At 38.8% G+C, this 26,790-nt stretch overlaps 1 protein-coding gene across 1 annotated transcript in view; it reads left to right on the forward strand.

The window, feature by feature from the left end:
• LANCL2 (LanC like glutathione S-transferase 2) overlaps nucleotides 1-26,790 on the forward strand; it is a gene marked incomplete at its 5' end in the record, with an annotated part of 58,101 nt that overhangs the window by 23,370 nt on the left and 7,941 nt on the right. Inside the window, 4 exons of the mRNA XM_082846496.1 lie at nucleotides 12,725-12,932; nucleotides 13,811-13,958; nucleotides 15,306-15,452; nucleotides 18,414-18,596. Coding sequence (XP_082702622.1) covers nucleotides 12,725-12,932; nucleotides 13,811-13,958; nucleotides 15,306-15,452; nucleotides 18,414-18,596 — 686 coding nt within the window. The remainder of the gene's footprint in view (nucleotides 1-12,724; nucleotides 12,933-13,810; nucleotides 13,959-15,305; nucleotides 15,453-18,413; nucleotides 18,597-26,790) is intronic.

Below are 26,790 nucleotides of genomic sequence, written 5' to 3' on the forward strand. Positions count from 1 at the left end.
GTATATGTTTATATGTATGCATATATATATATATGTTTATATGTACATGTTATGTATAAGTAAAATGAATGACAGCAAGATATAAGAGGTAGGAGGAAGGAATTAGGAATATTTTATTATTATAAGATACTTGCTCTACCCATGAAGTGGTACAGTAATATTTGAAAGTGGAGTGGGATTAAACAAGAAAAAAATCACATCATATAAACTGATGCAGAAAAAGCATTTGACAAAATCCAGTGGCTATTCATGATTAAAAATTCTCAGCAAACTGTGAATAGATGGGAACATCTTCAACTTGGTTAAGAACATCCACAAAAAAAGTACGTTGTATTTAATGGTAAAACACTCAGAGCTTTCCTGCTAAGATCAGCAACAAGGTAAGGATGTTCCCTCTCACCACTGCTCTCAGCATCATATTTGAAGTCCTAGCTAATGTAATGAGACAAGAAAAGGAAATAAAAGGTGTATAGATGGGGAAGGAAGAAATAAAACTACCTTTGCAGATCACATGCTGTTCTATGTAGAAAATCAGAAAGAATCAACAAAAAAAAAATCTCCTGGAACTAATAATCAGTGATAGCAGGGTTGCAGGATATGAGGTAAATATACAAAAGTCAGTTGCTTCATTATATACCAGCAATGAATAAGTGAAATTTGAAGTAGAAAACACAATACTGTTTACATTAGCATCCCCCCAAAATACTTAGGTATAAGTCTAACAAAATATATACAAAATCTATGTGAGGTAAACTACAAAACTCTTATGGAAGATATCAAAGGGGAACTAAAGAGAGATATTCCATATTCTTGGATAGGAAGACTCAATATTGTCAAGATGTCAGTTCTTCCCAACTTGGATCTATAGATTCAATGCAGTGCCAATCAAAATTCCAGCAGGTTATTTTGTGGATATCAGTAAACTGATTCTAAAGTTTGTATGGAGAAGAAAGAGACCCAGAATATCCCACTCAATATTGAAGGAAAAGAACAAAGTTGGAGACATGATGCTATCTGACTTTATAAGACTTATAAGACTATAAGACTTATAAGCTACAGTAACCAAACCAGTGTAGTACTGGTGAAAGAATAGAACAGAATAGAGAGCGCAGATATAGACCCACATAAATATAGCTACTGATATTTGACAAAGGAGCAAAGGCAATGCAGTGTAGTGAAGATGGTCATTTCAACAAATGGTCCTAGAGCAACTGGGCATCCACATGCAACAAATGAATCTAGATACCTTTCAAAAGAATTGGCTCAGAATGGATCATAGACCTAAACATAAAATTCAAGACTGTAAAAGTCCTAGAAGATACACAGGAAAAAACATAGGTGGCCTTTGGTATGGCACTGACTTTTTAGATACAACACCAAAGATGTGATCTGTGAAAGAAATACAGGCGTACCTTGGGGATATTGTGGGTTCAGTTCCAGACTACCACAATAAAGTGAGTATCGCAGTAAAGTGAGTCATATGAATTTTCTGGTTTCTCAGTGCATGTAGAAGTTATGTTTACAGTACATTGTGCAATAGTATCATGTCCAAAAAGAACAATGTACATATGTTAATTTAAAAATATTGCTAAAAAATGCTAACCATCATCTAAGCATTCAGTGAGTCAGTCTTTTTTGCTGGTTGAGGGTTTGAAATATTGTGAGAATTGCCAAAATGTGACACAGAGACACAAAGTGAGCAAATCCTATTTAAAAATGACTCTGACAGACTTGCTCAATTCATAGTTGCCACAAAACTACAATTTGCAAAAAACACAACATCTGGGAAGTGCAGTAAAGTGAAGCACAGTGAAATGAGGTATCCCTGTAAATGATAATCTGGGCTTCTTTAAAATTAAAAACTACCTGCGAAAGAGAATGAGACAAGCCACTGACAAGGAAAAAATAATTGCAAAAGACGTATCTGATAATGGATTTTACCCAGCGTAAACAAAGAACTCTTAAAACTCAACAATAAGAAATGAACAACCTTATTACAGAATAGGCAGAATGCATGAGCAGACACCTCACCAGAAAAGATATACGGATGGCAAGTAAGTGTATAAGAATATGTTCAACGTCTTATGTCATTACAGAATTGCCAAAATTCAAAACACTGACAGTACCAAATGCGGGTGACAACGTGGAACAACCAGAACTCTCATTTACCGCTGGTGGAAATGCAAAATAGACACACTGGAAGACAGTTCAGAAGTTTTTAACACAACTAAACATACACTTACCATATGTGCCAGCAATTGTGCTCTTTTTTACCCAAATGAACTGAAAACTTAGGCCCACCAAAAAACCTGCACATGAATGTTTATAGCAACTGTATTCATAATTGCCAAAAGTTTGAAGTAACCAAGATGTCCTTCAGTGGGTGAATGAGTAAATAAACGGTGCATCCAAACAAGGAAACACTATACAGACTTAAAAGGAAGTGTGCCACAAAAAGACATGGAGTAAATGTTAATGTATATTTCTGAGCTTCGCTGGTGGCGCAGTGGTTAAGAATCCGCCTGCCAGTGCAGGGGACACAGGTTCGAGCCCTGGTCTGGGAAGATCCCACATGCTGCGGAGCAACTAAGCCCATGTGCCCCAACTACTGACCCTGTGCTCTAGAGCCCACAGTCCACAGCTGCTGAGCCTGCGTGCCACAACTACTGAAGCCCGCGTGCCTAGAGCCCATGCTCCACAACAAGAGAAGCTACCACAATGAGAAGCCCGCGCACTGCAACAAAGAGTAGCCTCCACTCACGGCAACTAGAGAAAGCCCACGCACAGCAACGAAGAGCCTAGGCAGCCAAAAAATTAATTAATTAATTAAATTTTTAAATTGTATATTTCTAATTGAAAGAAGACATTCTGTAAAGGCTACATACTATGTGATTCCAACTATATGATATTCTGGAGAATGTATAATGTGAAGACAATAAAAATGGTTAGTGTTTTCAGTGAGCTAGAGGGTGAAGGACAGATGAATAGGTAGAGCACAGAGGATATTCAGGACAGTGAAACTGCTCTGGATCATTGTACAGTAGGGGATACATCTCATTACACATTTGTCCAGACCCACAGAATGTACAGCACCACGAGTGTACCGTAATAAAAACTATGGGCTTTTGGTGAAAATGATGTGTCAGTGTCAATTCATCAATTGTAATAAATGTACCACTGTGGTGTGGGATGTCAGTTGTTGAGGAGGTATATGACAGAAATATCAACAGGGAGAAAATCACATTGGTATCAAACCTCTAAGTGGCCACATTCAGAAGTTCACCAGCAGGGGCTTCCCTGGTGGTCCAGTGGTTAAGTATCCACGCTCCCAATACAGGGGGCCTGGGTTCGATCCCTGGTCAGGGAACTAGATCCTGCATGCAGCAACTAAGATCCCATGTGCTGCAGCTAAGACCCAGCACGGCCAAATAAATAAATAAATATTTTTTAAAAAAGAAGTTAACTGGCATCCTACAAGATATTCAGGGAATGAAAATATGAAGATAAGATGTTAAATCCAGCTAGGTTACTGCCCTCCAGGCATATGAAATATAACAAAAAGTATAACAGTAACCTAGGAAATATTTTTATCAAGAGCATTCCAGAGGACTCTACTAGTGTAGTAATTGACAAACAGTGGCTCATGGGCCAAATCTGGGATACAGCCTGTTTGTTCACAGGCCTTGAACCAAGAAGCATTTTTATTTACATTCTTAAGAATTTTGAAATAAAAGAAAACCCAACAGAGACTAAATGTGGCCCTTGAAGCCTAACCTAAAGATGATTATCTGGCCTTTATGGAAAAAAAATTGCTGATTCCTGTATTAGAGGACTAGCCAAGATATGATTGAGGAAATGGGCATAATTTTATAGTGACATTAATTAGGAACAGAAGTTTGCAGATAGGGGATGAAGGGCACAAAAACATAAATGAAATCGGGAAGCCTTAAAACAGAGGAAATTTTAGGGACTTCCCTGGTGGTCCAGTGGTTAAGAATCCTCCTTCCAATGCAGGGGACACAGGTTCAATCCCAGGTTGGGGAACTAAGATCCCACGTGTTACAGGGTAACTAAGCCCATGTGCTGCAACTCCTGAGCCCATGTGCTCTAGAGCTCGTGCACCACAGCTAGAGAGTCCACACACAACGACTGCCGAGCCTGCGCACTCTGGAGCCCTCATGCCTCAAGTAGAGAGCCCACGTGCTCTAGAGCCCTAGCGTCACAACATAGAAGCCCGCGCACCACAACGAAAGTTTCCGCATGCCACAATGAAGATCCCACATGCTGCAACTAAGACCCGACGCAGCCAAATAAATAAATAAATAGAGGAAATTTTAGAAATCACATGACTACTTTTCACTTTACAAAAGTTTATTTCACAATGTAACTTGAAATGGATAATTCTCTGTGAATACATAATCTACCAAACCTGACCCTAGAAGAGATAGGACATGTAAACAGACAAAATTCCAAATAAAAATTTGAGAATGTTGTCAAATATTTACCCAAAAATTTCACTGGGAAATTATACCAAACCTTTACTAAAGGACAGGAAACCCTTAGGAGTGACAACAGTAAAATGGTGGAATAGGAGTTTTCTACTGTCTTCCTCCCCAAAGAACACTGACTTTGATAATTATACACAGATGAGAGTACTTTTCTGGGATCCAAGAGTCCAGTGGAGGAGTTACACAATACCATTGGGCGGGGGGGGGGGGGGGGGGGACACAAAACAAAAACTGAGATTGGACACATTGAAAAGGGTAAGAGGAAAATTTTCACTTCACCTGTGTCACCCCATCCCCGAGGTGGCACAGCTTAGTGCCAAGAGACACATTCAGCCTGTGATTTCTCCTACAGCGGAAAGTGAGAACATGTGAATGAGTGCCCGGCTTCCCCAGCTATGTGGGAAGCTACAAAGGATACCCACTTCTTTCCCATCCCTTTCAGAATACAGAGGAGATCTTCATGACCAAGGGGCAAGGAAGGGCTGAGAGCATAGCAACCAGGGCTCAGACTTCAACAAGGGATGCAGGTCCACTAGCCACTTTGAGGACTCCATCAGGAAGCCTGCCTGTGAGCCACTGGGGACACCTCACCAGTGGATCCCCCAGGTAGCCCATGGTTACCTCCAACGTTCTGCATTCCTCACCCACACACTGATCCACCCCATAACTGTGTGTGCCCTTGAGGGCAGTGTGTGCAAACCTTAGTGGACAGTGAGCATGGGCAGAAAGCTGGCCCCACCCTGCAGAACTGGGAGAAGGCATAGACACTTGAGCATCCCTCACTGCCCTAGGGAAGCAGACGAGACTGGCAGCACTCAGCCTGGCTTTGTGGAATCAGGAGAAGGCATACAGTCTTAAGAATTCTCCCCTACCAGGGAACAAAAAGTGTGGAGCAGGCATATCCATAGAGAAGGCCTGAGAATGCCTGAGAGTCTGTAGTAAGGCTGACAGAAGACATTTCATTCCTGAAGGCTGTCAGTAAAGACTGGAGGAGGTGACTGTGTCTTCAAATGCTAAGGCAGCAACACAAGACTTCAAGGAAAAGGAAAGGTCAAGGAAATATAACAGCACTAATAATTTATAATTTTATAATAAAATAATTTGCCAGTAACCACCCCCAGAGAAATGGAGGTTTATGGTGTGCCTGATAAAGAATTCAAATTAGAGGACTTCCCTGGCGGCCCATTCGCTAAGAGTCCGCCTTCCAGTGCAGGGGGCATATCAGTGAAAGTAGGAAAACCATACATAAACAAAACAAGTTTAAGAGAGAGAACCAAAAGCGAAGTGTAGAGCTGAAGAATATAAATGAATGACATGAAAAGTGCAGTAGAGAGCAGCAGCAGAATGGATCAACAAGAAAAAAAGATCTGTGAACTTGAAGGCAGGTCATTTGTAATTAACCATTCAGAGCAGAAAAAAGTAAAAAGAGTGAATAAAAGTAAAGAAAGCCTACATGAATTAAGGGACATAATCAAGTAAAGCAATTAATGCATTATAGGTGTCACAGAAGGAAAAACAGGGAGAAAGGGGCAGAAAGTTTATTTAAAGAAATAATGGCTGACAATTTTCCAAATCTGGGGAGAGAGTTAATGATGTTCATAATTTCCCATACAGACTCATCCCAAAGAGGACTTTACTGAGACACGTTATAATAAAACTGTCTAAAACCAAAGACAGAGGATTTCCAAAGCAGGAAACAAAAATCTACTTACATACAAAGGAACCCCAAGAAAGCTATCAGAAGATTTCTCAGCAGAAACTACAGGCGAGGAGAAAGTGGGTTGATGTATTCTAGGTACTTAAAAAAAAATGCCAACCCAAAATACTATATACCTGGCATGCTGTCCTTCAGAAATGAAGGAGAAATACTTTCACAAGCAAACAGAAGCTCAGGGAGTTCATCACAAGTAAACCTGCCTCACAAGAAATGTTGAAATGAGTTCTTCAAGCTGAAACAAAAGGATGCTAATTAGTAACATGAAAATATAAAACATACTGTTATAAGCAAGTGTTCAGTCAAATCCGAATACTGTAGTGATGTAATATGGTCGTGTAGTGCCTAATTTTACTACACAAGTTTTAGCAGAAGTATTAAAATCAACTGTAGCTACAATAATAATTTTTTACTGGGTATACAACATAAAATATGTAAATTTGTGATGTCAGAAACATAAGATGTTGGGAGAGGGGAGGAGAGTTTTTGCACTAGCTTAAAATAGAACGTTGTAAGATGTTTTATGTAAATCTCATAGTAACTACAAAGCAAAAACCTGTAGTAGATACACAAGCAGTTGTTAAAAAAAAAAAAAAGGAATTGAAGCATACCAATAGAGAAGATCATCAAATTGCAAGGGAAGACAGCTAGAGAGCAAGAAAGGAGCTATGGAACAGCCAGAAAAATAATAAGATAGCATTAGTAAGTCCTTACATTATCAGTAAGTACTTTAAGTCTAAATGGCTTAAGTTCTCAAATCAAAGACAGAGTGGTTAAATGGATAAGAAAAACTATATGCTGCTTACAAGAGACTCATCAGCTTTATGAACATAGGCTGAAAGTGAAGGGATGGGAAATTATATTCCATGCAACTCGAAACCAAAATAGAGCAGGAGTAGGTATACTTATGTCAGAACAAATAGACTTTAACTTCAAAAACTTTAACAAGAAGCAAAGAAGGTCATTATATGATGATAAAGGAGTCAGTTTATCAAGAGAATATAACTCTTGTAAATATATATGCACCTAAAAATATAGCGAATACTAACAGTTCTGAAGGGGAAAATATACAACAATGCAACAGTAATAGGGGACTTCAAGGTCCCTCTCCCAACCTTGGACAGGCCATCTGCATTATCAATAGGAAACATTAGAATTGAACTATGCGTTAGACCGAATGGATCTAACAGACATAAACAGAATATTGCATTCAGTAGCAGCAGAACACATGCTTCTCAAGTGCATACAGAACGTTCCTCAAGATGATCATGTGTTACAACTCAGAACAAGTCTCAACGAATTTAAGAAGATAGAAGTTATATCAGGTATCTTTTCCAGCCACAGTGGTAAGAAACTAGAAATCAGTAATAGTAGAAAAACTGGAAAATTCATAACTATGTGGATATTAAAACAGAAAGCTCCTGAACAACCAGTGGGTCAAAGAATAATCAAAGGAATAGCAAAAAATATCTTGAAACAAATGAAGATGAGAGCACAACATATTAAAACTTAACAGGATGTAGCAGAAGTAGTTCTAAGAGGGAAGTACCTTGCAGTAAGCAACTACATTAAGAGAAAAGAAAGGTCTCAAATAAAGAACCTGACTTTACACCTCAGGGAACTAGAAAAACAAGAACAAACTAAACCCAAAGATAGCAGAAAGGAGATAAGAAAGATCAGAGCAGAAATAAGTGAAATAGAAACCAGAAAGCAGTGGAAAAGATCAGTGAAGCTAAGAGTTGGGTTTTCAGTAAATAAACAAAATAGGCAATTTACCAAGCCTAGCTGAGAAAACAAGAGAGAAGATCCAAGTAAATAAAATCTGAAGTAAAAGAGAAGACATTATACTTGATACCACAGAAATAGGAAGGATCATAAAACACTACAATGAACAAGTATAAGCCAGCAAATTGGATAACCCAGAAGAAATGGATCTGCTCCTAGAAACATACAGCCTACCAAAACCGAATCATAAAGAATCAGAAAATCTAAACAGACCAATAATGAGTAAAGAGATGGAATCAGTAATCAAAAACCTCCCAACAAAAGCCTAGGACCTGATGATTTTACTGGTGAATTCTGTCAGACATTTAAAGAATTAATACCAGTCCCTCTCACACTGTTCCAAAAAAGCTGAAGGAAAGAAGAAAACTAAAGGTCAGTATCTCTGATGAACCACAGATACGAAAATCCTCAGCAAAATACTAACAAACACAATTCAAGAGCACATTAAAAGAGTATGCATGATCAATGGGTTTTATCCCAGGGATGCTAGGGTGTTTCAACATACACAAGTCAATAAATATGATACACAACATTTACAGAATGGAGGATAAAAATCATGATCATCTCAGTAGATGCAGAAAAAGCATTTGATAATACTCAACATACTTTCATAATAAAAACTCTCAAATTTGGTACAGAAAGAATGTACCTCAGCATCACAAAAGCAATATACGATAAGCCCACAGCTATCGTCATACTCAAGGATACTCGTACTCAGCTAACAATACTCAGCGTTTCCTCTAAGATCTAGAACAAGACAAGGACACTCAGTCTTGCCACTTCCTTTTAACATAGTACTGAAAATTCTAGGGGGGAGCAATTAAGGCCTGCCCCCAAATAAATAAATAAATAAAAGGCATCCGAATCAGAAGAAGTAAAGTTGCTTCTGCTTGCAGATGACATAATCTTATATGTAAAGAACCCTGAAGATCCACCAAAAACATTTGTTAGAACTGATCAGTTCAGCAGAGTTGCAGTATATAAAATCAAGATACAAAAATCAGTTTCTTCTGTACATTAACAAACTATTGAAGAAAGAAACTAAGAAAACAATTCTGTTTACAACAGCGTGAAAGAACAATACTTAGGAATAAATTTAAACAAAGAGGTAAAAGACCTGTATACTGAAAATTATAAGACATTGATGAAAGGAATTGAAGCAGCTGCAAATAAATGGAAAAATGTTCTTTGTTCATGGATTGGAAGCATTAATGTTGTTAAGATATCCATACTACCCAAAGTGATCTATAGATTTAATACGGTCTTTATCAAAATTCTAATGGTATTTTTCAGAGGAATTGAAATCAGTCCTACAATTCATATAGAATTACAAAAGACCGAGAATAGCCAAAGCAATCTTGAGAAAGAAGAATAAAGCTGGTGGCATTACACTTCCTGATTTTAAAGTATATTATAAAGGTATAGTAATCAAAGCAATACGTCACTGGCATAAAAACAGACACAGAGACCAATGGAACAGAATAGAGAGCCCAGGAGGAAATCCATGCATAAATGGTTCATTAATTCTTGACAAAGAAACCAAGAACACACAGTGGGGAAAATTGCCTCTTCAGTAAATGCTGAAAACTGGATTGCCACGTGCAAAAGAATCAAACTGGATCCCTATCTTACACCGCTCTCAAAAATTAACTCAAAATGGATTAAAGACTTAAATATGTAAGGCCTGAAACCGTGAAACTCCTAGAAGAAAACAAAGGAAAAGCTCCTTGGGTCTTCGCAATGACTTTTTGGATATGACACCAACAGCACAGGCAATAAAATAAAAAAATAAGCAGGCGGGAGTAGGTCAAGCTAAAAAGTTTCTGCACTGCAAGGGAAACGGTTGAAATGAAAAGGCAGCTTTATAGAACAGGAGAAAATATTTGCAAGCCATATATCTGCTAAGAGGTTAGTATCCAGAGTATATTGGGAACTTATATAACTCAATAGCAAAAAATAAATAATCAATTAAAATATGGGCAAAGGACCTGAGTGGACATTTTTCCAAAGAAGACATACATATGGCTGGCACATATATGAAAAAGTGTTCAACGTCACTAGTTATCAGCAAAGTGCAAATCAAAAACCGCAGATATCACGTCACACCTATTAGGAAGGCTTTTGTCAAAAAGACAAGAGAGAACAAGTGTTGGTGAGGGTGTGGAGAAGAGGGGACCCTAGTATATGGTGGGAACATAAATTGGTGCAGCCACTATGGAAAACAGTATGGAGGTTCCTCAAAAAACTAAAAATAGAACCATATGATCCAGCAGTCTCACTTCTGGGGAAGTCAGTATCTCAGAGAGACATCTGCACCCCCATGTTTATAGCAGCATTATTAACAATAGCCAAGATATGGGAACAACTAATATCCATCCATCCTTGAATGGATAAAGAAGTTGTGATCGATTGATCGATCTCTCTAACTATATCTAATGGAATGTTATGCTGTCTATGAATGGAATGTTCAGCCACAAGAAAAAGTGAAATCCTGTCATTTTTGACAATATGGATGGTCCTAGGGGGTATTATGCTAAGTGAAAAGCCTGACAGAGAAGGGCACAAACTGTATGATCTCACATACATATTAATTCTAAAACAAACAAACAAAATGTCAAACTCATGGAAACAATAGAATGGTGATTACCAGGGGTTGTGTAGTAGGGGAAATGGGGAAATGGTGGTCAAAGGGCATAAGCCTTCACTTATAAGATATACCAGTTCTATAGATCTAATGCACAACCTGGGACTATATTGTATACTTGTAATTTGTATACTTGTAATCTGCTAAGAGAGTAGATTTTAAGCATTTTTATACATACACACAGTGTATTGTATACTTGTTATCTGCTAAGAGAGTAGATTTGAAGCATTCTCATACACACACACACACACACACACACAAAATGATAACTGTGTGTGATGATGGATGTGTTAACCTGATTGTGGTAATATTTCCACATTGTATGTCAAATCATCCTGTTGTACACTTTAATATATACAGTTTTATTTGTCAATTATACCTCAATAAAACGGGAAAAAGAAACAATAAACTAATAGAAAGAGACAATTTTTTTTAAAGAACAGGAAATCTCAGTGCTCCTCTTACAGTGTTTTAGAGAATAGGAAAATAAGGAATACGTCCCATTGTTCTATGAAGCAAGGTTAATACTGGTACCAAAACTGATATAAAGATCTACCAAAAAAAAAAAAAACCACAGCTCAGTCTCACTAAGTATTAATTTTGATAGTTATGGTGCTGTTTTGGCTTATAAGAAAAGGTTCATATATTTTAGATTTTCATACTGAAGTATTCAGGGGCAGAATGTCATGATGACTTTTTTTTTTTTTGATACTTTACCCATCATCATTTACTTTAAAATACTTAAGCTTTGAATGTATACAACCATAGGTTTTTAGGTTCACAGGTTGACCAGATCATCATCCTGTTTTTAGGGGTTTCTGAGTCAATCATGAAGTACTTGTAAACCTTTTATAGTGATTATTATGTTTGAAATTTGTAGGTATTTAACTGCTAACTTGTGTTCTCTATGTTTATCATTTCAATTTTTTGAATGCAGAAGACACTCAAGGAGGTCATAAGCAATTCATATGGAGGGATTTTTTTCAGGGCTTACAAATATGCTACTTTTATGTCTGTTTGACTTAATGTCTTTAAAAGAAAAAATGGATAATGACAAAAGAAGGACTTCTCAAAAAATATATGTAGGTGTTAAGAGTTAATTTGAAAGGCAAGTAGGATACCCTGAATAGGAGAATTAAAGAAGAAGCTACCTGTTTAGAGAAATTTGAAGAGCAAAATGAAAAATATTAAAAGTGAGAGTAGGATATCAGACAAAGAACAGAATATTAGCGAACCTCAGTTCAAACATTAATAGATTTTTTTGCCTTTTCACCATCATATCATTTCTTTAAGTATTTTTTCCTACAGTATACTTCATTAGGTATATATTTATACAGATTCCTTTATTACTTATCTGTCACATTGACTTCTTGAGCCCAGGAATAATAGCATGCTCCTTTTAGAAGTCATATAGGTCATCCTCCATAGATTTTCGGAAAAAGACCCCTCTCTGGTTCCCTTGAGTAACCAGATCTGTTCTTTAATCTAAAATAGGAAGTTTGGATAGGTGATAAGCTATGTCTTCTGAATTCACTACCTTACTCTGCATCATGTAGCTGTTCTGTAAACGGTGAGTTGACTCACTGGTTGGTTGGTCACTAAAGAAAATTGAAAAATTGTGAGAAATAGATAAATTAGAAAGAAGATGGTATAAAACTCAGAAAAGCAATCATGTAATTTGGCATAAGATAGGAGGACATTATTATATGAGAAGTAAGAAGAAAAGGATCCAGATTAGCTTATAATACAAAGGAGAATAAGTACAACCTGGAAACGAATGAAAATTAAAGGGGAATGAGTGGGAAGTCTTGTATTTCCCTTATCTAGGAGGTAGTGAATCATTGTGTCAGAACAGTTAGCAACATTTTAACTTGTTTGCAATTTTTTCTACACTGGGTTCTTTTTTTCCCCCATTTTTAAGAAACATATCATATGTAGTTTGTTTGAAGTTACTCCTTCAGAAACGTAGGCTTTATGTAGGTTTTTCACGTAATCATGAAATAATGTCCTGACAGTAAAAAGGAAAGACAATAATGCTTTTCTTTTGCGGGGGGGTGGTGGTGATTATTCCAGGCATAGCCCTTTTGTACCTGCAGTTGTATCGGGTCACATGTGACCAGACCTATCTGCTCAGATCCCTGGATTACGTAAAGAGAACACTTCGGAATCTGAATGGCCGGAGGGTCACTTTCCTCTGTGGAGATGCTGGGCCCTTGGCCGTCGGAGCTGTGGTATATCATAAACTCAGAAGTGATTACGAGTCCCAGGAATGCATCACAAAGTGAGTTTTTACAACTGGAAGTATTTTCTCCAAATTCTCAGTCTTGATGTAGAAAGAAACTCAAAAAACGAAAAAGAATTTATCTTTTAATTCACCTGCTCTTGCAGACAGTTCTCTCCAATAAGCGAAGAGTTTGTAGTTTAATCTTGAGCGTAATGGTGGGATTGTATGCTACCTTTCTATCCAAGCATGCGTTTGCCTTAATTTGAGGGAGGAATAAACATGTTCTTTCCTAAATAATTTTTGGTTGCCTTCAATGCATGAAAATTACCTTATATGCCTTAGATTCTCTATAATAACTCAGTTATTTTTAGGTTCAATTGTTAGGAAACAATTAGAGAATGTAAGCTTTTATGGTACCTTTTGGTTTATATTCTCTTTTGAAGCAGCAGAAATCAGAGCTCACGGCCATGGTCTGGTGGAGTGTCTGGCAGGTGCTGGTCGGTTAATGTTTGTTAAAGATGGAGTGACTCAAGCTAATTTTCAAGCATTGGCTACATTTTACTAACATTTTTGTTAAAATTTGAAATCACTTTCTTGTAATTCTGGATTACAAAATTGAGTATCTTCTCGTATATGGTTTAGAGTATCTTCTCTTATATGCATATATCCTATACATTTTAGATATAAATGTAGAACTTTTGAACAGCAAGGTGTTTTATCATTCGTGTTGATGATATCTGAGAGAGAGGTTTTTGTTTGGTTTTGTAGTGGGGAAGTTTTCGTTGTTTTCCCTCTTTTTTGGTATTTTTAAAAATTAGTTTTAAATTAAAAATCGTAACAGATGGTTCCTAAAGTGACAGGGTTCCTTGCAGTTTCAGGAAGAGGTATGTTAGACATTCTCTCTCTGGGAAAGCAGGATGTTTCTTGTTGGGTAGACTTTTGCAGCTCCAGAGAGCCATCGTCTGCCGAGATTCAGACCTTCCCGACGAGCTGCTTCAGGGCCGGGCAGGCTATCTGTACGCCTTACTCTACGTGAGCACGGAGATGGGGCCGGGCGCCGTGTGTGGGTCAGCTGTCAAAGAGGTACTGTGGGGTCCCGCCCCGGGGCGTCCTCTCCTGTCTGCCACGCAGCCTGTCTGCTAGCAGAAACTTGCAGTAGTGGCTGGACTCTGCTTCTAGGTAGGAGTAACTTCCCAAGGCCACTCATAAAATTAATAAATTGCTCCTTTTTTCTCTTCCAGGGATGTTTTTAAAAAAACTTTAGGTCTGTATTAATTTAGCTGTCTTTACTAGAATCAAACAGCAGCATCAGGAAGATAGAATGTTTATTTCTCTTTCAGGAGGTATCAGAACTGCTAGGCAAACCAGGTGAATATGGCTAGGCACCAGCTTCTGTCTTGTTCTACCTTATCCTAGGACCGTGCCCTTATGTGCACGACCACAGCTCGCTGAGCACCCCCAGCCCAGGGGGCGGTGAGGAAGTGGGAGATGAGCAGCTTCCTTTTTAAGCCTGAGAACTAGAAGTTGCCCACCTCACTTCTGCTCCCATCCCACTTCCAGAACTCAGTCAGATGACCGTGTCCAGCTGTTTGTATCTCTGAGGCCAGATGCCTCGCTAAAACTTGGGGCACTGTTACCAAAAGTGTGAGGGGAGAGAGGATATGAGGAAACAATTACTGTCTTTGCCGCATAGTCATTCTAAAATCCTGCAACAGACCCCACTTCCTTAGCCTTTCATAAATAAAGCCAGTTCCTCCAGCCTTGGAAGATGTACAGTTATCCTTTAGTACCTGTTAGGGATTGGTTCCAGGACCCCCCTTGGATACTAGAACGCCGGGATGCTGAAGTCCCTTATATAAAGTGGTATAGTATTTGCATATAAACTGTGCACATCGTCCCATGTACTTTAAATCATCTCTAGATTACTTATAATACCTAACACCACGTAAATGCTGTGTAAAAAGTTGCGCACGTGCAGCAAATTCAAGTTTTGCTTCTTGGAACTTTCTGGAATGTTTTTTTACCAGTATTTTTGACCTGAGGTTGGTGAATCCATGGGTGTGAAACCCGCAGCAAATACGGAGGGCCGACTGTACTTGCCAGTGTTTGGGGGAAAACATTGAAGCTACAAAGCAACTAAGTCTAGGATAGTTTTTATTGGAAGTTTTTCCAGGTTCTAGTAAACTGTTCATGGAAAGACCTTTTGATCTCTTGGTTCTACTTCTTAATATCTTTTTCTACTCTGAGATTGTCTTCTGGTTTCTCTCTGCTTGTATTTATTTATAAAATAAAGATAACAGTGTTGGCTACTGACTGCTTAAAGATTTTTAGAATAAGTAATCTATATAAAGACATGTTGTTATTGTTAATTAGACTAAAACAGATTACATGTAAGTTTTTTAGACTTATACTATCTCATTATGTCTGTAGGTAGTCGATGCTATTATTGAATCGGGCAAGGCTTTGTCAAGGGAAGAAAAGAAGGCTGAGCGCTGTCCCCTGTTGTATCAGTGGCACAGGAAGCAGTATGTTGGAGCCGCCCATGGCATGGCCGGAATCTACTACATGTTAATGCAGGTGAGTGATACTCTGAAATACTAGTGCAGTGACCGTATTATAAAATATCAGATCAAATCGGAAATGTGTACTGAAATTTTACTACAAACCAAGCAGGCTGAAATGAAATAAGGATCCTGCTTTGAACCATGGATCCCCAAGCAGTGGCCTCCTGAGAGCACATTCTGTGTGCAGTTACGTGTTGGATTAGTTGTCTGTGGCCCACACTTTCTGTCCATGTCCTCCTGCTCTTTTAATAGGGGAAAACCTTCGGGGAGCAGGGAGGGCTTCCAGAATGCAGACTAGGGCAGAGACTTCATATTCAGATACCCCCAGCTTCCTATCAGTTGTGTTCAAAATTTAACTAGTTTATTTCTGTGGTTATGATTTTGTCTCTGAATCAGCACTGACATCTACTGAATTAAATACTGACTCCTGCGTCAGGCAGGCAAAGACCTCACCCCAAATATTGCTTCAACCTGCTTCCAGCCTTATGGCCTGTGGGTCCCTCTTCCGCTCTGTATGCAGCCTGCAGGCAGACCTCGGCGACGTTGCGGGTTCAGTTCCAGACTGCTGCAATAAAGCAAAACGTCGCAGTGAAGCAAGACTATGCTGTAGTCTGTTAAGCGTGCAATAGCATTGTCTTAAAAAAAAAGTGTACTTACCTGAAATTAAAAATATTTTGATGCTAAAAAATGCTTAACCATCACCTGAGCCTTCAGTGAGTTGTAATCTTTTTGCAATAGTAAGATCAAAGATCACAGATCACCATAACAAACATAACAGTGAAAAAGTTTGAAATATTGTGAGAATTACCAAAATGTTTCAGAGATACAAAATGAGCGAATGCTATTGGGAAAATGGTGCTGCAAGCCTTCAATTTTTAAAAACCGCAAGTGCAGCACAGTAAAGCAAAGAACAGTAAAACAAGGTCTGGCTGTGCCTCTTGTTTGTTTGTTTTTTCCCCCAATTAAGCCTTTATTTATTCTACTACACCCATAACAGAGTACTTTATAAATTTATTCAAAATTACAATGCTAGTAAGTCAAGGAGCATGGATTAGAATTTAGATCTTTTTAACTAAAAGCCCATGTATTCCTTTTTTAAATTTTCACTTACAAATTCCTGTTTTATTTTTACATTTTGCATCATGCTGCCCCTCACTAAGGGAAAACAGGGGATTCCTGTCTGCACAGGACTAGAACTCCCTTCTCTGGTGATTAGTAGGTTTCTTTGGTTATCATTGTAGAAAGTAAAACACGTATGTATTCCAATTTGTGAATCTAGGTGCAGACATGTTTCCAAAATAATCAATTCCATGTCTCATTTTAAAATGGCAGTGTTGTTCTAGACAGTTGGTAGATTGTCCGTTTTTCTCTATTTTCCCAGAAAAAGGTTTTAACAGTGGCTTTTGAACCCTGTTTTAAAAGTGATCATACCCTTAAGGGAAACATAATCATATGAGAATCACACCAATAAAAAATAATTTAGATTTAGGTGTTTAGTTTAATTTTGCTAGATACTGGGGGGTTCCTTGAGAGAATCACGAATCATAAAATTTACAGCTCATCTGCTTTTAAAGTGAAGAACGTGGAAACACTCTTTCATGAGGATCCTATTTAGAAACTGGTGTCAGCGTTCTCCTGGTGGATAGCAGCGGTGTGCCAGAGCTGGGCTCACGAGGCCAGCCGCGCACGCCGCTCCCCAGCGATGCCAGCCTAGCTGTGCGGGGGCTCCATGTGTGGTTTCATCTGGACAGCTGTCAGAACGACATACACAAGAACTTTCAAAATATCACGTAAAGGGAACTCCGCTCTCACGATGAAGAATAAAAGCACAGTTCTCCTCTGGAAAATCATTTCAAAACCTCAAGGAAAACAGAAAACAGACACCCAGCTTCTCTGATGAGACTCGGAGACTTCTGGATCCCTGTGCGACAAGTGGACTGAGAACGGACGAAGGAACGAAGGAACAGCAGGGGACCTGACGGGACAGGGCTGCCCGCACAAGGTGCCTGAGGAGGAGGATGCCAGCAAGAAGCCAGCCAGGTGTCCTGCAGGCCCCTGCACTCGGGCGCTTACGGCGCCCTCGGTGTCGGCGCCACACGTGTGTTCAGGTGGGAGTGAGGTCCGGGCTGCAGGGGAGCTTCTCTGGAAATCCTTGTGCGGCCCAGCTGGACCTGTGCAGTGAGATCACTGTGCAGGGTGCGGTGACTGCAGGAAACAGTACGTGGTCTGGAGCAGTCAGACCAGTTCTTCTGACTCCAGAAAAGCAGGTGGAGAGGAGAGTGGGAGTGGAGCACAGACCTGAAAGCGGGGCTTGGTGACTGTCCACACGGTCAGCGGGAGACCTCCCTGCTGCCACAGCCAGCCTTGCGCCAGCACCTTTCCCTGCCCCAGCCGGCAACACGGCCACCACCTCACCTGGGGGAGTGAAGTCTCTCTTTTGGAGAAACAGCTCAGATAAAAGATGTGTAGGTATAGGTATGTGGCAGTCCCCATTAAAAAAGGTGGCCCGCTGTCTGCGGCGGTTACTTGCATGTGTGCACTTGGCTGGGCTGCCATTGCCCAGCTGTTTGGTCAAACATTATTCTGGGTGTGTCTGTGAGGGAGTTTGGGTGATACTTACATTTAAGCAGGTGGACTTGTAGTAAAGCAGTTTGCTCTCCGCTTGTGGGTGGGCCTCATCCAGTCAGTTGCATTGTGGGTGGGCCTCAACCTGTCAGTTGCCTCCCCCGAGCAAGAGGGAATTCCCCAGCGGATGGCCATCAGTTTCATGCACAGCATTGGAAAGGGTTGATGCAAAGGTCTGCCCAGGCCTTAAGTAACCAGAGAAGTGGATTAATTCCAATTTTATGTGTTCCTCAGTATTCTGGGTAATTGATACTTAACTATATTAGCCACAATGCAGAGGTTTAAAAAAAAAGAAAAAAAAAGCTTATGGAAACATAAATTAAATGTTTTATTTTTGTTTGTTTAAAAGCCAGCAGCAAAAGTGGACCAAGAAACCTTGACAGAAATGGTGAAACCTAGTATTGACTATATGCGCCACAAAAGATTCCGATCTGGGAATTATCCGTCATCCCTAAGCAATGAGACAGACCGACTGGTGCACTGGTGTCACGGGGCCCCCGGTGTCATCCACATGCTCATGCAGGCGTACAAGGTCAGTGCTGCAGGGCGTGTCCTTAGCACCCGATGTGCACAGACACGGTTTTCACCACCAAGTTTTCAGTTTGGTTTTTGGTAGGCACATTTGCTTGCAAACTAAAAATATTTTAGAGTTAATATTTTTACTAGTAAACAGAAAGTCTTTTTATTTCACTGTTCATCACCACTGTAATCAGAGTTGTAAGTATATGTGTGTGTGTTTTAACAGGGATTATATTCGTGTGTAAAAGAAAACCTAGATGACATAAGTGTGAATATCCAATAAGGCAGGAGGCAGTATTATAACCAAAATGCTTTTTATTTGCCTTCACATCATTTGATTTCCTTGCTTGAATAAGCCCTTATTGCCGGATGATGATGATTCAGGAGCTGTTAAATTTGAGTTTTAAATTATTATAAAATTATTTACAAAAGATCGATGTGGCATTCAAATTTTTACACGTATGAGGTATTATTGGAAATTAGGCAGTACCTTTACAGATGAATTGTAGTAGACTCTGTAGATCTATCTGGACACAGTATTAAGAATACTGTTGATTTCTCCCCTGGACTTAGAATTATCGTGTAAGTTGAAAGCAAACAATTCTTCTTTTGCAATTTTCTTTTTCTTTTAATGCGTCTTTGTTGGAGATTGTTGCTTATATACCAGCGTATACAAATGTAACCGCTGTGACTGATTAGTGTTTTGGCAAGGTCTCTTAGTTTTGCAGAAATAGGCTTACTGGAGCAGAATTCATATGCCTACCTGAAAATTACAGAAGAACTGGTCCCTGAATCAATTTTATTTTCCTTTTGTCATTAACTATAATAAATTATTTAGAAAAATTGTGGGGAATTAACCTTTCATGATTTAGGCTGATTTCTCAGAATTTTTTAGTCCTACAACAATAACACCAAAAATACTCACATAATGTAGAAGTCAGGTACGAGCATTCAAGAAAATAACTCAGAAAGTTATGATGTTTGATGAGAGGAAAGCACAACGAAGTATACTTTTTGGAGATCTGAAGAACTTAATGATTCATCTTCTTAACAATACCTCAGCTTTGAAATTAGAACAGACTTCTGTTCAAGTCATTGCCTCCCCTTTTCTAGAGCTTTAGAGGAAATGTAACTTCAGTGACATAGAGATAAGTCTGTAATATTACAAATATCCAGCCATAGTATCTGGGCACAGTACTGACAGCATAAACAGGAATCCTTTGGTATTCAAAGCAGACGTTTGACTGTTAAAAGCTGAAAGCTTCTATTTGTCAAGCTCCTTTTCCCTTTTGCTTTAAAGAGGATCAGCTATAGGGTGGGCACTCCTGGTGGCTGGTAGGCTTGGCTTCTGGGGGTCTCCCCACCCCTGCTTTAGGAGCTGAGCTGTGGCCAGTCAGAAGTGGTCAGGAGCCAGGCCTCTCAGTGGGCCCTTGTCCTGGGCAGTTCCATTTCCATTAGCCTTGCTGACCGTGGCCACCATCTGCTTCCACCACTGGTGGTACCAAGGGAGCAAGCGCCACAGACCCCTGCCAGCGGCAGGGCCACCGCGTCCCAGCCCGGCTCCTGCCTGCAGGGCTTCCGCTCCAGAGACCACTGGGTGCCTGTCCCCGCCCCCACCCCCCCACACTGATTCCAAAACAGAAGTTCCTCTTCTCTAGAAGCATGGACAATGTCAGTAAGATCCCATACTTAGTCACTAAAACTTACTTTTGTCCATGTACTTCAGAATTCCCAAACACGAGGAAGGGGAGGAATAGCGGAATCTTCTGGGGCAGAAGGTGTCACTGGTAGTTTGAAGAAGCATAGATCATGTAGTTTTACAGTTGGGGGTGAAATATGTCTTCAGAGTATAAGTTAGTGGAGTATGAAATTTGTACTTGGCCAGGACAGGGGGTGGCACAAAGCTAGAGAAACACAGCTCTAGACTCTGTTTTCTCTCAAGTTATTGTTAACTCAGATTAAGAGGGTCATTGTCCATTGAAGCCATCTCTCAACATGAGGAAATGTTTAAATTTTGTGTAATAACAAGCTTTCAGCAGTTTCTTATGCTGGCACATAAAGGAGCACTTAGGAAGGCATAAGGTGTTCAAGTATTTTAAAAATATATTAATATCTTTCACAAATAAAACTATAATTTGAGTCCAGATTCACACTAAATTTGTTTTCCCTTCCTATACATGCTAATCACATTTCACGTAGGGTATACTCTTCTTGGTATGAACGTGTATTCGCAGTTATGTAGTATTGTAGATGGTCTTGGAAAAAATGTCAAGATTTTAAACAATATTTCTATGCTGTATTAGGAATTTTGTTACTTGCAAATGATTTCCTAACAATTACATTTGTGGACCTCATAGCTGGACTCCATTTTGATGAATAGTTACGATCAGTTCTTAATTATCTGACAGTAAATTACAGGTTACGGTAACAAGTCCTACCACCTTCTAACCACACATTTAGGCCCTCGGGCATTAGCAGTTTGTGTGGACTCAGCCACTAATAAACAAATGCTAGCATTGGTCAAATATAATTATATTTGGAAAAGTAAATATGTTGCCCAGGAAAACTAGGTAAGTCATACCAAAGTGATATCAAAGTAATCCTTTGATTCTGGGCCAAATGTGTGAAACAACCATACCTTCCCCTCCTGCACCCACAAGCCTGCTCTGAAATTCCCACAGTAGACCTGGGTTAGAATGTGTCCTCATGGTCGACTCTTCACTGTCCATCAGAAAATGTTTTCATATGAATTATTTTCCAAAAGCTCATTTGTAAGTTGATTATTTCTAACGTGGAATGTCTTTCTAGGTGGTGTATATCAGGATCACCTGGAGAGATTATTTTCAAACTATATTTTCTTTCCTTCTTCCTCAAGGTTCTGGTATCTTCCTAATATTAAGCATCATTTATAAACGTACCACAGTTTATGCCTTTGTTTTTCAGTTGTTTCTAGTTTTTTGCTATTGTGAATAAGCTGTAGTGAACATTCTTGTACAGACCTTTTCGTAGGCATATGTTTGCATTTCTTTGGGGCTAATAACTAGGAGTAGAACTGCTTGATCAGAAGGTAGCTTTTTTAGTTTCATAAGACACTGCCAGACCTTTTCGCAAAGGGCTGTACCGGTTTACATTCCATCTGCAGTGTAAACAGAGTTCCAGTCGCTCCGCATCTCTGCTAACACTTGGTGTTGAAAGGCATCTTGATTTTATTCCGGAGGGTGTTTCATTGTGGCTTTAATTTGTGCCTTCCTGATGGTTAATGATGTCGAGCAATTTTGCTTGTGCTTATGGGTTGTTTGTACAGTTGACCCTTGAACAACATGGGTTTGAACTGCGTGGGGCCACTTATACATGGATTTTTTCAGTAAATACAGTACTGTGGGTACCACACGGTATGCAGTGTGGTGAATACGGGGATGCAGAATGGCATACAGAGAGAGCCCATTGTAAAGTTACGCGAGGGTTTTCAACAAGGTGGGGGCCGGCACCCCAACCCCCATGTTGTTCAAGGGTCAACTGTGTATCTTTGTTGAGTGTCTTTTCATATCTTTTACCCACACTGTTTTATGTATTTATTGTTTTCCTTTTATTATGGAGTCATAAAAATTCTTCCTATGTTCTGGTTGTAAGTCCTTTTGTCAGATACGTTTTGGAAATAATTTCTCCCAGTCTGTAGTTGGCCTGATCATGTTCTTTATGGCATCTTCTAATGAATAGAGTTTTAAATTCTGGTAAAATCTGCCTTATCAGTGTGTTTTTTGTAATGGTAACTACTTTCTGTATCTTGTCTGAGAAATTTTACTTACTCCCAGGTTATACAGATAGTATTCTCCTACGTGCTTCATGGATTTAGATTTTACGTTGAGAACTGTCTCAAATTAAGTTTTGTATATTATATTATGTGAAGTAAGGAGTGAAGAACTTTTTTTAACCATAGGAGTATCTGGTTGTTCCCACATCATTTGATTTCCCCATTGATTGATTTGGTACCTGTAGAGGCACTAGTTCAAAAGTCAAATGACCTAGTAAGTGTAGGTTTATTTCTGGGCTCTCTGTTCTGTTTCTTTGGCTTCTTTATCTGTCACTGTGATACCATGCTGTTTGGATTACTTTAGCTTTACTCTAAGTTTTGACATCAGGTAATTTAAGACTTCAGCTTTGTTCTTCTTTTTCAAAATTGCTTTAAATATTCTAGATCCTTTGCATTCCTGTATAAGTTTTAGAAATCAGTTTGTCAGCAAAAGAGGCCTAGTGGGATTATGACTGAGATTGCATTCAATCTGTAGAACAGTTTTGGTAGAATTGATACCAATATTGAGTGTTCTTATGCACAGATATGGTATATCTCTCCACTTTTTATGTTTTCTTTCATTTATGTCAGCAGTTTTTTTATAGTTTTTGATGTCTTTATATTTAAAGTGTGTGTCTTCATAGTTGGGCGTTGTCTAGCAATGCAGTCTAACAACCTCAGCCTTTAATTTGGAATGTTAAGTTCATATATAGTTAATGTAATTATTTATGTGGTTGGATTTAGCTCTACCATTTTTCCATATGGTTTCTATTGGCTACATCTTGGAACTCTTTTTTCCTCCTCTGTTTTTTCTTTCTTGCCTTTTTAGGGAGGTAGGAGAGAGTAACTGAATATTTTCTGGAATTACATTTTAATTTCTCTGTTGACTCTTTTAACTATGTCTGTTTGAACATTTTTTTGGTGGTTGCTCAATATACATCTTTAACATTGCAATATACATCCTTAACTTCTCACAGTCTGCTTAGAATTAACATTGTACACTTCATACAAAATGTAAGGAGATAGTAAGCGCCTAGTTCTCTTGACAGCAGTTCTGTGCATCTTTATTACGTCTGTCAAGATGTATCAACAAATGTTATAAACCCCCAGTATAGTTTTATAATTTTTGCTTTTTAAATAGTCCTATGTATTTTAAAGAAATTAAGACAAGCAAAGAAGATGGTCTTTGATATGTATTTGTGTATTTCCTCTTTTCAGTGCTCTTCATTCCTTCTTGAAGGTCCAGATTTCTATCAAGTATCATTTCCTTCAGCCCAGAGAACTTCCTTTAGCATTTCTTATAGTCCAGGTTTGGTGACAGCAGATTTATCACTTATCTTAAATTTGTCTTTATTTCACTTTCATTCATTCTTTTTTTTTTTTTTTTTTCTTAATGGAAAATGAAGGACAGTATATTTTAGTTGTAGTGCATGCATTTGGATCCCAACTCATTGCTAAACAGTCCCGTGCCTCCGGCCCTGCCTCGGGTGGTGAGCGCCATGTGGGCACCACGTTCTGCCTGAAGCCACCCACTTGAACGCATCAGTCGGAACTCCTTTGGCCTGGCTTTCATTGATTCAGCAGATTACTTAAAGGATGATCCATTGTCAAAGAGATGATTCTTGCAAGGAATGCATGTCTGCAAACAGCCTCTAGTTTGTAGATCGTTGTGGAATCTGTGATAACGAGGATTCTGTATCTTCCTCTAACTGAAGAAAATTTCTTGCAGTTCTGTGTGATGACGATGTGTGGTTCTTGACATCCGAATGAACTGATACAATTCTAACAGTAGAATTCCTACTGTTACATATTCCTGTGGCACTGGTGCAGTTTGTACCGAATTGCTTTATAGTTTTCAAGGTGAGCCTGACATTTTGGGATTACTAGTACATCTGCTTTACATATCAGGGAACTTTTCCTAATATAGGTGAAAGTTTTGGTTACTTCCTGATTGTTCCTACAATGGTGATTTCCATGGGCAAAATCTGAAACAGTCCCTCTGGGGTGGTGCTTCAATCTTCCTTCCACATCCTGTGGTGGTTAGTGAAGAATGCTATCCTTACCGTGAACATCTAGATCAATTCTGTGGACATTTCTTTATTATCTCCAAATCTGCAGAGAACAGGGGTTTTGTAATAACTGATCCAGAAATTCCCTTGCACTTTAGGAATGCCTAATAATAAGCAAAAGCAATGAAAGAGGTGAATATTACCCTGTACTTAAGAAAACTCAGTTCTGCTGCCCCATCAGATTGGCTACTAAGTCTAAATGGAAGAAGAAAAAAAAATTGAAGTGGAAAATTGTGACGGATTCCTTCTCTCCAAGACCTACAGTGGAAATGCCTCTTAGGAATTAGTTTTTTAATTAACTACTAAAATACTGTAAGGTTAATCTCCTAATAAATTGAGTATTGTTACTGGAAGAGGTCTTACAAATGAATCAGCTGAAACGTCACTTCTACTTATGAGAATAAAAAAAAAAAGTTAAGTAGTGTTATTAACTTCCTGTCATGTTTGTTTCTTGGCAAGTCCAGACCCTCTTACCAATCCAGTTTCACTGAATATGAGCTCATTTTTCCTGTTTTGATATTTTCCTTGAAGGCTTTAATTTTAGTAGTTGAAATCATCTTAAAGAAGATAAAGGAAATATTGGATAAAAAGATGAAAGCATTAAGAAGGAAGGGGGAAAAAACCTTCATTTCCTTGGAGCAGACATTGTTATTCACAGTGTTTATGAAAAAATGGTAAACACCACGGCAGTAAGACATAATGATTTGCATCCCAAAGGCTGTTGCATGTAGTCATGTATTAAGCCATAAAAGAAAAAAATCAACCCAGTTTTCCCTTGGAAAAGCTTAAGAGGCAGAGGGAGTAAGGTCAGAATCTTATAGCTCAATGGAAAATTACACCAGGTATTAAAAAATGCTGAATTCTGCTTCATACCATGCAATCCACAACAGGGTTATACCGAGGAGAGGTCTCGGTGACCAGGTCTGAGGAAGGGACAGGGTGTGTTCTAGTCCACAGTGGTGCAGAAGAGCTAGGTTCACTCTACAAAGGGTTAGATGTGAAACAGTGTGTGGTCTCAGAGGGCTGTGGTACCACTGGCTCCTACTCTTCACTCTCTTATTTTATGTTTTTTATTGAAGTATAGTTGATTTACAGTGTTGTGTTGGTTTCAGGTGTACAGCAAAGTGATTCAGAGATATTATATATATCCTTTTTCAGATTCTTTTCCCTTATAGATTATTACAAGATATTGACTGTAGTTCCCTGTGCTATACAGTAGGACCGTGTTGTTTATGTATTTTATATATAGTAGTGTGTGTGTGTTAATCCTAAACTCCTAATTTATCTCTCCCCCCTTTCCCCTTTGGTAACCATAAGTTTGTTTTCTGTGTCTGTGAGTATGTTTCTGTTTCATAGGTAAGTTCATTTGTGTCATATTTTAGGTTCCACATATAAGTGATATCATGTGGCATTCGTCTTTCTCTTTCTAACTTACTTCACTTAGTGTGATAATCTCTAGGTCCATCCATGTTGCTGCAAGTGGCATTATTTTCTTATTTTTTTATGGTTGAGTAGTATTCCATTGTATATATGTACCACATCTTTATCCATTCATCTGTCTATGGACATTTAGGTTACTTCCATGTCTTGGCTATTGTAAATTTCACCTTCATTCTTTGAAGATGTTTTTGCTGAATATCTAGGCTGACAGTTTTTTTTATTCCTTTCAGTTCTTTAAAGATACTGCTCCACTGTCTTCTGGCCTTCACTGTTTTTAGGATGTTAGTCATTCTTTATATTGTTCTCTTATAAGTAGTCTGTGTTTCCTCTGGAAGCTTTCGGGATTTCCTCTTTTTGGTTTTCAATATTTTTATCATGTACCCGTGTGTATCTGTTTGTGTTTATCCTGCTTGAGAGCCTTTACGCTTCTTGAACTTGTATGTCTTCCGCTACATTTGGTAAACGTTAGGCTTTTACTTTCCAACAGGTCTCTGAGGCTTTTGTTTTTAATTTCTTTTCTTTTCTGTAATTCAGATTGTATAATTTCTATTTATTTAGCTTCATATTCACTAATGAGTTCTTCTCTAGTAAGCCTTACTCAATAAGTTTTTAATTTCATCTATTGGTGTTTTTTCAGTTCCTGAATATCTATTTCTTTTTATAGTAATGTTTCTCTGAGATTTCCAAACCATTCATTGATGATGTGTTTAGTTTCTTTTTCATCCTTAAAGATTTTTAATAACTGCCCCAAATGCTTGTCTCTGTTTTCAACATTTGGTCATCTCAGCATCAGTTCATTTTCCAATATGAGCAGACAGAGTCAGAGAAGTTACGATGACTCACCCAAAGTTACTCGGTCAGTTGTAGTGGAAGAGGGAGTCCAGCCATGTCTTCCGACTCCAGATCTC

The sequence above is a fragment of the Leucopleurus acutus genome (genome assembly GCF_964270905.1).
Source record: "Leucopleurus acutus genome assembly, chromosome: 9".
In the NCBI taxonomy this organism is placed as follows: Eukaryota; Metazoa; Chordata; class Mammalia; order Artiodactyla; family Delphinidae; genus Leucopleurus; species Leucopleurus acutus.